At 35.6% G+C, this 16,503-nt stretch overlaps 2 protein-coding genes across 6 annotated transcripts in view; one reads left to right on the top strand and one right to left on the bottom strand.

Annotated features, from left to right (window-relative positions):
* TRMT13 (tRNA methyltransferase 13 homolog) overlaps positions 1–4,730 on the top strand; it is a 5,812-nt gene extending 1,082 nt beyond the window's left edge. Inside the window, exons 4-11 of the mRNA XM_002188137.6 lie at positions 387–449; positions 572–641; positions 1,061–1,167; positions 1,466–1,633; positions 1,910–1,982; positions 2,640–2,714; positions 3,582–3,996; positions 4,308–4,730. Coding sequence (XP_002188173.6) covers positions 387–449; positions 572–641; positions 1,061–1,167; positions 1,466–1,633; positions 1,910–1,982; positions 2,640–2,714; positions 3,582–3,996; positions 4,308–4,503 — 1,167 coding nt within the window. The 3' untranslated portion in view covers positions 4,504–4,730. The remainder of the gene's footprint in view (positions 1–386; positions 450–571; positions 642–1,060; positions 1,168–1,465; positions 1,634–1,909; positions 1,983–2,639; positions 2,715–3,581; positions 3,997–4,307) is intronic.
* Positions 4,086–15,696, bottom strand: LRRC39 (leucine rich repeat containing 39). Of its 5 annotated transcripts, XR_003961515.4 has the most exons (11): positions 15,207–15,696; positions 14,599–14,754; positions 12,299–12,485; positions 11,360–11,465; positions 9,871–10,027; positions 9,173–9,309; positions 7,578–7,723; positions 7,050–7,202; positions 5,874–6,013; positions 4,732–4,852; positions 4,086–4,495 (listed from the first exon to the last, which is right to left on the bottom strand). XR_003961515.4 is itself a non-coding variant. In XM_032749653.3 (10 exons), exons 3-10 carry the CDS (start codon positions 12,421–12,423, stop codon positions 4,797–4,799), a joined length of 1,020 nt encoding a protein of 339 aa, XP_032605544.2. In that variant the 5' UTR covers positions 12,424–12,461; positions 14,599–14,644; positions 15,207–15,696; the 3' UTR covers positions 4,086–4,796. The 5 variants fall into 5 exon arrangements, 4 of the variants coding, with proteins under 4 accessions (XP_032605544.2, XP_032605543.2, XP_030134540.3 ...); XM_032749653.3 differs by having other exon boundaries at positions 4,086–4,852; positions 12,299–12,461; positions 14,599–14,644; XM_032749652.3 differs by having other exon boundaries at positions 4,086–4,852; positions 14,599–14,644.
* Positions 15,697–16,503: the final 807 nt, after the last annotated feature.

Below are 16,503 nucleotides of genomic sequence, written 5' to 3' on the forward strand. Positions count from 1 at the left end.
TGAGGGAAGCAAGAGGACATGTGTTTATACAGCTCTTTCAAGAAAGCAGAGGATGGCTTCTTTATTGCCTGCCTTTCTGCCTTATTTGAATTGCACCTTTAGTATTCCCTGGGAAACCTGAAAATGGTCTTTGGAATCTGTCTAGTAAGCCCTGACTGCTTTACTCTTATGAACATGTTCAATCTTGTAACACTGTGTCAGAAGAGTAACTTCTGGCTGGGATTCAGGATCAAACTATAGGAAGGAAAATTACTTGGAAAATCTTACCTCGCAGTGGATTCCTATTGCTACATACCTTACCATAAGAACACTAAAGAATTTGGCTATTTGCTTCCTGGTAATTAACTGAATCAAATTTATTTTCTTTTATTTTCTTTTTTTTTAAGGTCTACTTTGTTCAAGATATTAATGCTGGTTTAAAAGATGTAGTAGAAATACCAGAAAAACAAGTGAGTACATTATTTGGTTTTAGGTTCAGTCCATACATTACATGTTGCAACTCATGACTGTAAAAATACAGAAAATTTCAAAGGTCTCACATTTATTGGTGTCACTTTTTTTCCTTAAAAAGGTTCCTCTATCTTCTTTATCTCTTGAAGAGCTGCAGAATTTAATTATAAAGTTGAAAAAAGCAAGTAATGGTGAGCTTAATACTAAATACTAAAACTAAGATGTTTTTAATTGAATTGATTAATTATTTCATTGTTATTTTTGTTGTTAGATACCTGTAAAAATCTAAGATAGGTGCCATAAAACACATCTGAAATAGTTATCAGGCAGACTTTCAATAGCTAAATTTTACTCCAAATAGTAAACTAGATTGAAAGAGTGATAAAACTCCAATCTTGTGTTCCCTTCCTTTTTTCTTTTTTTTCTCACCCAGATATCACAACAGATAATATATCTGTTATAAACATATGATGATAGATTTACACTCCCAGCAGACTGCTTTATTAGTGCTTCAAATTGAGCTCATGTCACAATTGTAATTATGTGTGTTACAAACTAGGAACCCTTGGAAACTCAAAGCTATACCTGAAAGTTTTGCATTTGCTTTCAGGCCTGGAACTTCGTCTTAAGGAACAAATACTGTCCCACCAGGCTTTACAAGAAGCCTTAAGTGACCCAAAGAATGGGGAATCTGCTTTCAAACACCTGAAACAACAGGTTTGGTCTGATTTAGTAATAACTATAGAGGAGTTTGGACAGGGAATTGTGCTGCTGTACATTTGAGTGACTGGGTGCATAATTCCAGTTGCTTCCCACAGAGGGAATCTGATATGGTAAAACAGAAGATATAATCCCTTTCCTCTGTACACACATCATCTTTTCCCTAATCTCTCACTGAAAGGAAGGCTTAAAAAAGTCTTTGGCGGTTCGGTGAAGGTATAATTTTTCTATAAGGCATTACAAAACACAGGGTATATATTTTCTTGGTTCACAAATAATCTTTTGATGTTTGTAGGCTTCTATTTTAGGTAACATGGAAAAATTGCATTTACTTGGTCCAGGAAGGTGTTTTGTTGAGTTTGGAGCTGGGCGAGGAAAGCTGTCTCATTGGGTTGATATTGCCTTAGAGAATGTTGAAAATGTTCAGTTTTTGCTTGTGGAAAGGGCAACCACAAGATTCAAGGTAAGAGGATATTGTTACATTAGTAAAGTATAATTTTTAAACCATTGCCATTGAAACTGTTACTGTTTACTTTTTATCCTCAATACATTTAAATTTTACAAGTTATACATTCCATACTTCACCAATAGCAAAATTTTTAGAAAAAAAATCTTGATGTTTAATGTTGGAAATTCACAGATGTCGATTTGACAAGGAAAAAGTCTGACATTAATACCTGGATCAAAATTATAGTTATTAGTCACCAGCCCTATGAAATCTCTTGTTCTGTTTAAACAGGTGGATGGAAAACACAAAAGGAGAGATTCTATATTTGAGAGGCTTCAAGTAGACATTCAGCACTTATGTTTAAGTAAGTTCCTTCTTGGCCTGTGTCATTATGAAATAAAGGCTTATTTTTAAATTTTGAATTGGGGTTCCAGTCAGTTTGTGTGTAACATGCTTAAATGTACTTGGTTCTGAAGATTATTCTCAGTGGTTGCTTGGACATGTTGATGCTGTATGTTTACACATATATGCATACAGGTATGTGTGAATATACACAGGATACACATATACTTTAGATGGAGGTTTAAAGTTTTCTACTTTTCATACACTCATAGGACATCGTTATAGGTGAGGAAATACCAAAACAAATAAATTTTGAAGGTTTTAGCACTTGCAGAATTAAACATGCTTGCATTGTTTGTTTTGCTTAATTCTACATGTAAGTCATGCACCATCAATGCTACAGAATTTTTGGGAGCATGTGCCAGCAGGAGATGCATTAATGTCATATTTACCTTTCATAGGCAGAATAGAAAGGCTAAAATGGTTAAATGTGCTTCCCAGGCACTGCATCCTATTGTTTTAATTTGTCCTAACAAAATGTGCCAATCAATGTATTTTTAGTCATGGCAAACATTTCTTTCTAAGTCTGCTGTAATTATATTATTCAGAAAAAACAGAGGTGCTGGGGTAGTTGTGGATTGGATGGACGTTTGTTGGTTGTTTTTTTTCTTCCCTCCAGATAAGGTACCTATTTTGGAGAAGAAAAAACTACCAGTGGTAGGAATTGGGAAGCATTTGTGTGGTGCTGCAACAGGTATGAATTACAGATGTGTGAAGTGCAGAAAGTCAGGATATAAGCCTTACACTGTGAATGCACTGATCTTCCACATTGTCCTTTTAAGCTGTTCTTGCCCTCTAAACCTTTTCTGGTGAACACAGTAATTATATTCTAAATATCTCTAGACTCCAGTGGAATAGAAAAAGGGTAATAGATGTAACGATACTCTAGGCAGAAGTGAAGCCCTTCTTGGCTTTAATAGATTAGAACAGAGAACAATGTGTGGTGGCATGGGTAATATATTTGAGAGTACTTTTTTAGCACAGTTGCTTCTTCTTTGAAACAATTCTCTTTCTAGAATTTTATTGACTGTCTTAATATGTATCCCAAAACCAAATAAGATTGTGTTTCTGTCCTGATAACTTTAAACTAATACAGTTTTTTAATGTTATATGGTTACTGTGTTGAGAAAGACCTCTCAAATATGACACCTTTATAGGTAGCATGACAGAGATTACAAAGTTAAGCATTTAAGAAGTAAATGTGCATATTTAATAGACTGTGTCCTAGATATCAAACTTTTAGAGCAAATACTCATGTGTTTTACAGGGAGGAGATTTTCCTACAATATGCTAATTTTTTAATCAAACTATTTTAAATTCACTTTTGCAGATCAAATATTTCAGGGGATAAGGTCTTAGAAGCTCCAGAGAAACCACAGTTAGGGTTTTCATGTTTTCAACGCATATTTGTAATTTTTAGTTATCATTGAACTTGCTTTTTGGCTTAGTTTGTGATGTGTAATTTTATTCTTCTTTGTGGGAAGTACATTGCAACGATACAGCCTGTATAAATAATGGCGTGGATATTTTTTGTTGGGGGGATGTATTTGTTCCTTCTCAGATCTTGCTTTGAGATGCTTGGTTGAAAGTTACACCACTAGCTGTGATGGAGAAGATGAAGAGCCTGCACCAAAACGCTGCAGGGCTGCTCAGACAGAGGTGTCTCCTCACAAATCTGCTGGTAATGAAAGCACCACAGAAGACCGTAAACCTGTAGCTGGAATTGTTATTGCTCTGTGTTGCCATCACAAGTGTGACTGGACCCATTATGTAGGCAGAGAGTTCTTTAAATCAATAGGACTGGGACCAGTAGAATTCCATTATTTTCAGAGAATGAGTAGTTGGGCCACCTGTGGCATGCAAGAAACCACAAGCAAAGTTTCTACAAGTGAAGACAGTCAAGATCAAACTAATGACACAGAAGAACATGAGCACACCCTCAGCAGGACAGCAAGTGGTTCTGATACTTTACAAGGGTATGTAGGTTTTTTTTCCTAGCAAAGGGACTCCAGCAGAAAAGCTATGCATAGTGGCACATTAAATTGCTTTGGGTCCTCAAAAGGACTAATTTTGCAGAAACATTTAATTACTAAACTTATAGAGATATTTTACTTTAAAAATATGATTTTCATGACGTACATTTCAAAATATTTCAATAGCCATGCTTAACCTGACTGAAATGAACTTACAATGATTTTGGTAGTTTTTCTAAGCTTAAGTACTAATGTTAATTACCAAAACTATTTTCTGACAGCTGTCATTGCTTCTTTCCTTTATCTGGAACCAGGATACTGAGTGTTGAGGAGCGGAAGGAGATCGGTTGCCTCTGCAAACGGCTGATTGATCACGGACGGATTGAGTATTTACAGCAGCAAGGATACAAGGCTGCACTGCAGTATTATACAGAGCCTGCTGTGTCCTTGGAGAATGTCCTGTTGACAGCTGTCCCAAATCCTCCTTTGATACCAGAGCCAACTGTATGACAGGAAACAGATTTGGAATTGGTAGGGAAAAAAAACAAACTCTATAAAACTTATCTGGTTTTTTTTTTTAAAAACTAATTAATTTTTTACAAAAAAAAAAAAAAAACTTATCTCATCTTTCCTGTACCCAAGAAAAGGTCTTATACTTTCCAGCTTCACTGGGAATTACAAATACACAAACCAGTTCTCATCAGCGGAAAAATAAAAATCCCTAAAAATACTTGAAACCTGTTGTAGCCTCTTTGCTGTGAAGAAGTGTATTTGATATTTTCTTCCATTCACAGTTACATTCTTTATTCATTAGGATTCATGACAGGAGGAGAACCAGAAGTACAACTTTCCACATTTCCTGAAAGACAATAGGTTAAAATAAGAGAAGCTGACATACTTCATTTTCACTTTGAAGTTCAGAATAGCTTTGTATTTCTTCTTAAAATATTTAAGTAGGCCTAAGTACTTTGATCAGCCTGTGCTGCTAGAGAATCTATTCAGAAAGAAAACTTATGTCTAAAGTGTCATCTTGATATATTTTTGCTAATTTGATAGTTCATTCATGAAATATTGATAAGAAAAAAGCTGTCTTAGTGTTCTAAATCAAGAACATTACATTCATTTTTTAAGCCTTCACAAAAACAAAATGAAGATCAGTGAGAACATTTTATAGCTGCAGTGATGTGCTCACTGCAAGTAACAGCTGCCAACTGAAAATATGTTCCAAAGTGCTTATTTGGGTCTCTTATTGCAACGTTAAAACTGTTACCCCAGAGACAATGAACAGCATATTTTTTTCATGTTTTAGAAATGGGATGAAACTGGGGGTGTTTTGTTTAAGTGACTGTATTTTGTGTCAGGGAAAGCAAGTTGTGAGAAACATCTGTTAATCAGGTGTTGATAGTTCATTGCTAAAAGATGTATCTTAGGAACATAGACATTTCTCCCTTAATCTTCCTCTGGAAGTACCATCTGGACAACATCTAAAAATAGGAAAAGTTGAGCTTCATAAATTAAAGGACACTAGAAGACCTTCACTATGTAAACTGATTAAATTGCAAATATGAAACACAGTCATCAGCTTCTCTTTATCCATGGTGTAGGTAACTCAGGCACATTTAATACAGGGCTCCATGGTTCCAGTATGTTCCTACCAGAATCTGTGCTGTTTGTTGGAAACCTACTGTGCCAACTCCTGCTAAAAGTGCCCCTGTCTTCAGTAAAAGCCTATTTACAGATTTTTTTGGAAAATGTTACTCATTTATTAAGAAGGCTATTCATGTTTCATTTTTATACATATCCTAGATTTTATTTATCCAGTTTATCTCTCTCTTCCTCACTGTATTGTGGAGAGATCAGAATTAATAAAAAAGACATACCTGTTTTCTTGAGTGATTCCTGGATATACAAGTGCATGAAGTCAATGCCAAACATTTCCTGTTGCTCCTCCTCATCTGTGTTCTCACATGGAGGGAGTGTTACCTCTAGCTCCAGTGGGTTGTCTCTGAAGTTAACAAATCTAGGAATTCACCAGAAAAGGTTAATCTTGCAGTAAGTTTTGTCCAGAGAAAATAATTCTTTTGAAACTGAATTAAGATTTCTCAAATGCTATTTTAAGCAAAAGGAAATTAAGTTCTTGTTATACTAAACTCACCACTCTATCAGTAGTATTAAGTAAGCTAAGAAGATGCTTTATAATAGTAACTGATTGTGGTGGGAAAACATTGTGGTCCTCATAATTTTGTCTTCAGTTTGTGACCCCACTGCCAGATGTATTGAGCTTTCACAAGGAGGTGAGTGGTTGAGAACAGTGCAAGTGACTCCTCCCAGCTTTGCAAGGCAGGAGTCAGTCCTGTCTCTCTTTATTCTCTAATTCCTTGGGCCTATGCTTGTGCATATTTAGTTAAGGAGGTTCTATCAAAAGAGCTGAGAGGAGGAATTATCTTCCTGGGTTAGGCATGGTTTATGCAGACTAGGATTCTTTCTCTAAAACAGACAGCATCCAGTAATCCAAATGAAAATGCTAACAACCGGGAAATTTCTGTCACAGTATACTAAGGAGTAATTCAAATTCTACCACTTAAGAATTTACATTATTTTTTATTTTTCATATCAAGTACATGACAGTTTCATCCATTTCCTTAAACCTAATAAATTTTCTTTAATTCTGAAGGCTTGAATTCTCAATGGCAAAGTTCTACTTTTTGTCATTTTAATGCCTGCCACATTTTTCTGTGAGCGCTTGCCTTCAGAGAGTGATACCAAAGGACAATTATAGTGGAAGGGCTATGAAATGAGTATTGTCTACTTTTCATGTGAGGCTGTAGCTATCATAATTTACTTCTTTAACTAAGTTTCACTACACAAAGCTTACTTCACCAGATCCTTAATTGTTGTGAATCTGTGTAATTATGCTGATTTATTGTATCCATCTGTACAACTGTGGTAATACCTTTTCCTCTCCCTTAGTATCACTCTATGATCTACAACTCAAGGGGGGCTTTAAAAAGTATTTTCTAGTTATTTTCATTTATATTACTGGTGCTTTTACTTACCTCAGATTTGTCATGTCCTTCATACAAGCTGGAATATCCTTAAGTTTGTTGTTGCTAAGAACAAGAGTACTAAGATTTTTCATATTACCAATGGTTTCTGGCAAAGAGTTTATTTCATTCCTTTGGAGCCATAAAGTGTGGAGGTTTTCCATTCTGAAAAATAGGTATGTGTTCAATTAATCAAGATTCATAGAATTAATTCTCTCAGTCATTACTATAAAATTAATTTTTCATCCACATAAAGGACTCATAATGCAACAAGTCTCAAAGGAAACCCCATATCCAAGATAATCACCTAATCTCTGTTCAAAAATGTGATTGACAATAAATATTTAACCTTATAGTTGATACTGAATTTATTGTTAATTAAATGGATTATTCCAGTTTATATAAAACATCATATTAGAGCTGATAAAATCTTGACTTTGGAGTGAGGTTAACATAAAAATTATCTTTTGAAGTACTGTTTATTAATTAGGATTTCAACACAGTGCAATTGAGACTAAATTTAGCTTTGAGCGTATTTACCTGTCAATTGCCTCAGGAAGCTCCTGGAGTTTGTTTCCCCCCATATCTAACCATTCTAGATTTGGCATGTTGAGGAGAGCTGAAGGGATGGCAGTAAACTGATTCATGCACAAATCTATGTGTGACAGCTTCTTTAAATCACTGAGCTGAAAAGAAGGGGAGATTTAATGCAACTTCGTGTAGCTGCTGCATCTGCACAGCAGTTATCTAGTAATGTTGAGAAACATTACAACACATTTTGGAGCCAGTAGACACAGAATGGTTTTGAGTTCCAGTAGCTGCTAGTACCTGACAATAGCAGTTTTGCCTTGAAGGTAGATAGGTTGGGAACTGGTAAGGCAGCAGAACTTTACCTCCCACCCAGTAGTGAGTGCCATAACTGCTGACTACAATGCAGATATGCCCCAAGCCTCAAGGAAGGAGAACGTTAAAGACAGCACTGTCCTTAGAATTTCATGCTCCATGCAATATGCCATTTTTTGTTTGTAAAATATTTAGATTTTTATGTATCAAATTGCATGGACTGTAATTTAGAGTGAACCATGACACCTTCCATGCTGTGCAGTCTACTACCCTGGCAAGACATTCTAAAAAAGTAACACAGTATCACAGCACCTAAGTCATTTGGTGAATCATGCCTTCAGGTGCTTTTGCAATGTTCAAGTGGTACAAAGATGTTTTATAGCAGATCTGGTGCAATTGTCTAAACACTGAGTGCCACTCAAGTGTACGTAACCAAAGCTTCCCAGTGATCACATCGCCGCAGTCTCCATCAGACATAACTATGTCCTATGTTTCTGTGTTACACCCTGCAACCACTGGATCCACTTAGATTTTGTAAATTCTGGATTTGGGTTAATAGTATATATTTCCATTTGAAGATTCTATGCTATTGCTATTTGGACCCACTCCATTTTCAAGACACTGATTGGTGTCAACTATTGCCATGACTGGTTTTTTAAATAAAACAAGTAAATATAGTTACATACTTGTCATCTCTATCTAAGAGACTAATAGTTACAGATGCAGGTCTCTCACATTTTGGTCTGTTCAAATTGAAGTTCAATAGTAGGTGAGTAGTTGTTTTCATTCTCTCATAATTGTTTTAAACATTTGAGAACAACAATTGTTCACCTTTGCAAAGGCAGTTGTATAAATCACACAACTCCCTTTCAGATCTATCTGTTCTTGTAAAGATGCTTACAGCTGTCTCCTGACATTTGGTGTGAATTTGTACTCTCAACCATAAAAGGGAACTTCTCTGTGCTAAGGCATCAGATTCTTAGTGGGGTAAATCAGTGATAATATCCAGCCTAAACAAATTGATATGGAGTGTGTCACCACCCTCTATGCACTGCTAAGTTATTTATCTGGCCAAAATAAAGATTGGCTCCTTCAGCTACTCAGGTGTATGTATGTGCTTCTCATGTGGCTTCAGTTTGACCAGTCATGGAAAGGTTGTTCACATCAGTGTGGAGTACTGTGAAATCACAGCTTCACAGCAAATCTGAAAACAGAAATGCAACACATAATGATAATTGGCTCTGGATAAATTCAAAGTATGCATTAAACAAAACTAAACAGTCTGTCAAAACCTGAGGAGGAAGATCAGAGATACTTCTGTTGACAGCCAGTTCCAATCTTTCCAGACTGATGCAGTTACTTATTTCCTTAGGAACAGATTTTATTCTGTTGTAACTGAGAAGCAGCTCTTGGAGGCTGGTGAGCTGACCTGCAGAGAGTACAAATAAGAAATGTTCATGTTTATTCTACTTGAAGCACAATATTATTTGTTTTGCTTTATTCTTTTACTGTTATAAAAACTCTCTGTGTTCTCACAAAACAAAACAAACAAACAAACAAATTACTGAGCTGCAAATACAGCACCTCAGGACTCTTTAGTACAGGACTGCAATCTAGCTGAGTGCTTCAAGGAAAAACCCAAAACTAAAAAATTGTGACTAGGCTACTCCTGTCATGGACTCAGAACATGAAGTCTGTTTTCCAGTATCACTTTGCTAGCTGCATTCTGATGTCCAGTCCCTGCTGTGCAAACAGGTCCTTTTTTGTGTCATGAGGAGCTTTCACAGAGATATATATCTTCCATCCAGCCCATTTTTAGCTTATAGGGAATTTACAGTTTGGAGATCTCTATCTCACTGTCAGATTTAAATAATCTGTTTTCTAACTACCCAATAGGATTATTAGACAAGCAAAGGGCAAAAACCGGTACGTTTGTGCAAGACCAATTTTCTTAGAAAATCAGCTTAAAATAAAAGAAAGCACAGCTCACCAATTTCTTTAGGTACACTTTCAATTGAGTTCCGGGACAGATCCAGAACAACAAGGCTGTGAAATCTTCCAATAAACTGAGGAATTTTCTGCAAACTAGTTCTGTGAAGCTGCCATTCCTGGAGATGGATTAGTTTCAATAAGCATGAAGGTAATGTCTGCAAGAGGAAATACAAACCAGAAGAAATTCGGCTTAGAATATGGGCTGAGGCAGAAGTTTGATTTGAAACACTAACAGTCTGTCCTTTTTCTTAAGCCATACTGTAACATGTAGGTTGCAAAATTAATCCTAATAACTGTTTTCTAAAATATGCCAGAAGTAGCAAGCATAACTGATATGATTTTAATATCATACATATTAGGAAAAGGTTTACATCAATATATTAGGAAAAGATTCTTCCCCCAGGGGGTGGTTGGGGACTGGAACAGGCTCCCCAGGGCAGTGGTCACAGCACCAAGCCTGACAGGGTTCAAGAAGTGTCTAGACAATATTCTCAGACCCATGGTGTGACTTGGAGATGGTGCTGTGCAAAGCCAGGAGTTAACTCAATGAACTTGGCATATTCCATGATTCCATGATCCTGAAGGGAACATCAAGTGTGGATTGTCATTCTGATCACAGAATTCTGAACCTGCCTTCTTTTGGCTCCCAGGATTTAGATACCTGCACTACTGTCATTGACAAGTTTGTTTTTGTTTCTTTCTTTCTTTAAAATAAAAAATCAATATAACTGAAGATGAAACTGCTCTAAATAGATTGTTGCACAGAAAGGGAGATCTAAGTTCTATTTCCTATTCTGTCAATAAAAACAGTGAGCAGCTGAGAGCAGAAGAGCTGAGGGATAAAAAAACTGCAACGTACGTGAAGAGCTCTGAACAAGGACCACTGGCCTGCAGACCACCAGACTATGGCTGGGTCTGGCTGCCACGTTCTCACTGGCCTCAACACAAACTAATTCTCACCACTTTCTAGGAGCTGGTCAGTGCACTTCTGCATGGCTCAGAGCACTGATGGCCTTCACTCTGCCAGCATTAACAGCAGATTAGCTCTGCACATGAGAAACAATAGTAATAGTGTTCTGGGACTCTACTGGCTCATCTTCACTCTTACAAAGACAAAATAAACAACAAGAAATATCTTCATGCACCCAAACACAGAGGGTTTTCATCTTGATACATTTCAGTAGTTCTGGTGTGTGAATGTTAAATGAGAATTTACATACTGAAAATCATACTCTGCAGTGAAAATAATTTCTATGCAGAAAAATTTTTTGGACTTTGTTTTTGCAGAGTAATGCTTAATATTCAGGACTAAAAAACACCCAGCTTTCTTTTATACTCACAACAGTGTGTCCTAATTCACTGTTAGCAAAGCACAGTGAGCAGTTAATAGAACACAAATAGTACCACTTAAGTGTAAAGTTGTAAATATTAGTTTTCTAATGCATAAGTCATTCAACACAAGCAGCATCCATTCCTATCAACACTACCTTCCATTCTTCTTCCTCTATCCTTAAAATTGCTCTTCCACCTTCATTAATAACTTTTTCTTTGAGCTTTGCTAAAGCAGCTCTCTCCTCCCAGACAAGCAGTAGCCTACAAGGGAAAAAAAGATCTGCCAGTGGTGCCACAACAAATACAGCCAATAATTACTATCCTATCTATTTTCTGGAAAAAGAGACAAACACCTTGTTGTTAAATAACATTAATTTTATCTGGATGTTAATATACTATGAGTTGGAGAGAAAAAAAGCCCTTAATGTTTGGCTGAGGTTAATTTACAGGAATTCTATTTTACGCTTCTTCAAATTTACATTCATTTTCACCATGTTGCAGCAGGGCCACAGAATATAAAGTCATGTGGAATAAAGTTCTAAAGCACATTATCAAGCTGACTCCTAAAATTAAAGCCTTCCAGTCCACCACATATTAGTGCAAGAAAATAGATCAATCAGCTTCTTTAAGCTTGCTTGCCAAAGGGGACCTAAACAAGAATTATGACAAGGTCATTCTCTTTCTTTCTGCTTATATTGAGTAACTTTTGAGTTTGTTGTTCCACTTCAAACACATCTGATAAATTAGGAGTACCAAAAATTGAATCCTAAATCTCTTAAAATTTCATAAAATTGCTGGCCAGATAGAAGACCAAGCAACCCTGTTAATACCTTAGTGGAAAAGAAAGCATAATAAATCTTTACTGGTTAGAATATTTACAGAGCAGAGGATTTTAGTATCTGAGTACAGGGGCGTTAATCTATATACTAATATTTTTATAACAGACACTAGATAAATTCTAATCACAGGGAATCCTGCTGGAGTAACAACTAATAAATAGAGCCTGCATGAGTTTGGATAAACCAATTACAGTCTTCTGAAATGTAACATATGGTCTGGCTTTTCACATACTTAAGGAGTTACAATTTACCTACCTTCCTGCAGACCTCTGCCTGAATTCCTTTTCTTTCTGTAATTCTTCATTTATCTTGTGTATTCTCACTTCCCAGAGTGTCTTCACAGCAGAGAATGTTCCCAGGCAAACTGCAGTTTCAGCCATGATCCTTTACATGTTCAGATTTGCTTGCAGGAATCTGACTGAATTTCAGGATCAATGTACCACTTCAGATATGGGTTACCAGATGGAGACAGCAACATGAAAAATAAAATACTACAATACCAACTTCACTATGTTATCAAATGACTTAATATAAAGAACAGACAGGATTTTATCAACTGCTTTCTCTTTATAAAAATAGATAATTGCACCTAGTTAAATTTTATTATAGTAAGAAATGGTATTTTTGCAATCTCTGCATTCTTATTCAGTGAACAACTGCTTCGCTCACTTCCTTCAGTTGTAGGCTAAGTGTGGACCATAATTATTAAATGCAGATTTGTGCATTTGTTCCCATCCCAGGCATGAAACTGTTACCTGCAATCTAAGGCAGTTCAATTCTGATAACTGCATTCTGACACCTACCTGATTTAATACTTGTCACAAAGGAGTTTTGCACTTTATAGAAACTGAACTGTTCCTGAAATTAGTATACTTCATTTGCATTCATTTTCTTCATAGCTTAACTGATTACAATGCATTTTATAGTTAGCGATGCATTACCTTTAGGAAAATGCATTTAAATCCTTCTGATTTCTCTTTGAATGTTTGTGTATGTATCCCTACTGAGTGTCAGAATTCACATTGAAATTAAACTCAGTCTAAAGTTTTGAAATAATATATCCTTTAGTGAGATAATTAATATCTATTGTCCTGAAGAGCAGCAAAATAGGATACTCACTCATCCTAATAAATGCATCCCTCTAAAAATCATTCTTATTGCCATTACTGGAGCCAAGATACTGCTATTCAGATAAGCTTACAGGGCTAAACTTCAAACCAGCAGCAGTATACTCTGAACACTGATGATCTGAACCCTCCCTTTCTAACTTTTTACTGATACTTGTAGTGGCAAGTAAGAAAAATGTCCTATATATGCTTTAAACTAGAAAAAGTAAGAATAACTTTCTTCCAAACAAGCAAGTAGGTAACAAAAGAGGAATTTCATGTCTTTTCATACATGTATTTCCCTACAATAATTGCTGCAGGTCTGTCTTTTAGAACCATTTTTTTTCTTTCATATTTGTTTCTGTTATAATATTGTGTGGCCCTGGATAAGCCACAATTGCTTAGTGACCATTTTTGTGTTCAAATTTGCAATCATTCTATTTTATGTTTACTATGACTTTTGCCAACATACTTATTTGTAAAGTCTAAAATTAAGTTAAAATGTGTAGGCAAATAAAATGTAAAATATCAGGATTGCTTCCTTTTGTAAAGACAGCACAAAATTAAATTATAAAGCTTCAATAAAGAAGAATCTGGTCTAATACATTAATATTTATCATTCTTATGTGTTCTGTGTTTGTTAAGGAGAAATGGCAGGATTTGACAAGTGACACAAATGGCAACCCCAGCATGGCAGTGCAGTCTGGCCTTTGGGTTCCTACAGAGGGATTGGATATTTTCCTCTCAAGATAGGACTGTACACTTTTTCCCTCCCCCACATAAATGTGATCCCATTTACTAGTTTGAAGGATTAGCTTCTCTTTCAGTGGTCAGAGTAACGACCCTTCCCAGTCCCCATCTCAACATGCAACAGTAATGCTATGCATGCATGAGGTTCTTTGCTCCAGTAAGTGGTTACAATTACAATTGCCAGATTTTTTCAAGTTTAAATTTCTATTGAGATCAAGTGATTAACTAATCTATCATTTCTTGTTGTTTAAAGATATTTTTTGAACTACAAGCCCTTTTAGGTAGAAAACTAGAAATCTTTTTATATAAATTGTGCAGAAAAGAGACATTTGTTAATAGTTGTACTACCAAACCCAGTATCATATTGTGCAGTCAAACCAATACTTATTTCCAGTAAAGCTTACTCTGGACAACTCTCTTTTGCATACCATTCAACAAATACTGCCTTAGAACCATGAAATATCAAAGGACCTAAGAATACAACTATTTTCAGGATTTCACTATATAAGAGGATTCCATCAAAAAGGTCTTATTATTCATCAAGAAAATAAAAACCATAATAATCTTGCCATTACAGCCAACAATTCAGAAATTAATTCCCAAGTGTGGCTGTAAAACAGCTACAAATTCACTTCCAAGTAATCAGATCTCCCAACAACTTCACCTCCAAGCATTAGAAAGAGTTTAACAACAACTCACCTTAATTATTTGGTGTTTTCAAGGATTTTCTGTGACTCATTGCTTTCTGGACAAGAGCGGAGATAAATTATGAATCTTGTCTGCATTACCAAAGCCATTTAAAACTCTCACTCAGACTTCAGTGCAATGTCAGTCTAGTTCTAATTTTAACCTATGCTGAGAATAGAAGGCATCACATGAGGCACTTTTGCAACCCCCCAAAGCATTTACCACTGTTGAAGTCTAAGTTTGATGAGTGTGACCGGGCTCCCCTAAACTGGACTCCCATTATCAGAAATTGTGAACAAAGAAGAACAAAGGAATATTGTTATGCTACACAATAAGTTCATTTTGAATTAAAAATGACAATTAGAAATAAAGGCCAGTATTGAATTAAAAATGACTGCTTTCTTTAGTAATGTTTCTCTGTAAGGTAACTGAGCTTCAAAGTGCTATTAAACAGCAAAATTGACTAAACAGACAAGAAAAGGTATTACATCACTAAGTATTTTACTCATTACTCTTGCCAATGCTGAAGAATTCTCTTGCTGAAGAATTTTACTGCAAATTTTCAAAGTTCAGAAAGAAAAGTAATCTTTACCAAGATGTGCAGAGGGGCTATTACTCACCCCTTTTCGTGGTTCCAATTATGAAACATATTTAACATTCTATTTCTTCAAATAGCCCGTGGAGAAGATAAAAGGAGAACATGTCTGTCAGAATCTTTTACTTCAATCAAATGGGAGCAGAGACAACAATAGCTACGAGGTCACTATTTGACGCAGGGATAGTTCAAACCAATTGAGCTGGAGTATAAAACATGAAGATAAAATTTTAAAAGCATCATTAATTTGGTTGTAACTCTACCACACAGAACTTTATAACAAAGAAACTCAACCATCTCCAGTCCACAAACAACTAAATACATTAATACCATTACCTACTTAAAAAGACACTAAGTACTTTAGTTTTCAATCTTCTCCTTGATTCTGTCTTAAGTATTTCAAAGTAATTTTATTGTTTTCTTTCATATACTTATATTTCCTCAATTTATTTTCTCAAATGATCATCAGATTAAAAAATATCCTAAGCCTTTAGACTAAGCCCTTACCACAACAATGTACTTGTAGGAAAGTAGACATTAGGCTGTGTTCTTCTAGTAGCCTTGAGTACAGGATGTTTTTTAAGGCAAGAAGAAAGTGTTTGAGTCACCCATATAGGATTGCCTGCATAAAATTCACAAATAAAAACCAGTATTTTGTGGCTTTACATTTTTATTAGGAATAAATAAATCTGATAAAAATGAAATACGTGATAAGCATGATATAACAGTTAAACTTTGCAAGAAATGACTTTTATATAAAAGACCCTTATACCACAATAGAAATGTTAATAGCACCTTACACGGATGCGCCACACTCCCCTTCATACATTACCAGCTTTTCTCTTATTCAGTCTCAGCATGATGGATAGCAGGGATTCTACCTCTGGTAGCCTGTCTCACATCTTCACAGCTAAATGCAATAGACAACTTTGGTCTACCATTTTGAAGAATGCTCCTGTTTTTGATATATCTAAAAAAAGGAGAAAATGTCCATTTTGTGCATTGCAAATTCATTTTTAAGGCTATGTAACTGTCTTTTCTCATGGCTGTGTGAAACTTATGTGTTTAGAAGGTATTTGTATGCAACAGTTTTCTTCATATCTCCCATTAAATCAGCAGTGCAGTCTTCATCATCTGTTTATTTTACCTTAAAGCCACATAAGTTTTCTGTTCTAAAAGCATTAACTTGAACCTATTCATTATGTGCCTTGTATCTGAGTTTAAGGAGACCTTATCTCACAGTATTTTTTAACATCAATTCTTTGTTGAATCTGATTAATCTATCAGATTCTAGTATCTGAATATCAATAACAGAATGCAAG

Source organism: Taeniopygia guttata, chromosome 8, assembly GCF_048771995.1.
Source record: "Taeniopygia guttata chromosome 8, bTaeGut7.mat, whole genome shotgun sequence".
Taxonomy (NCBI): Eukaryota; Metazoa; Chordata; class Aves; order Passeriformes; family Estrildidae; genus Taeniopygia; species Taeniopygia guttata.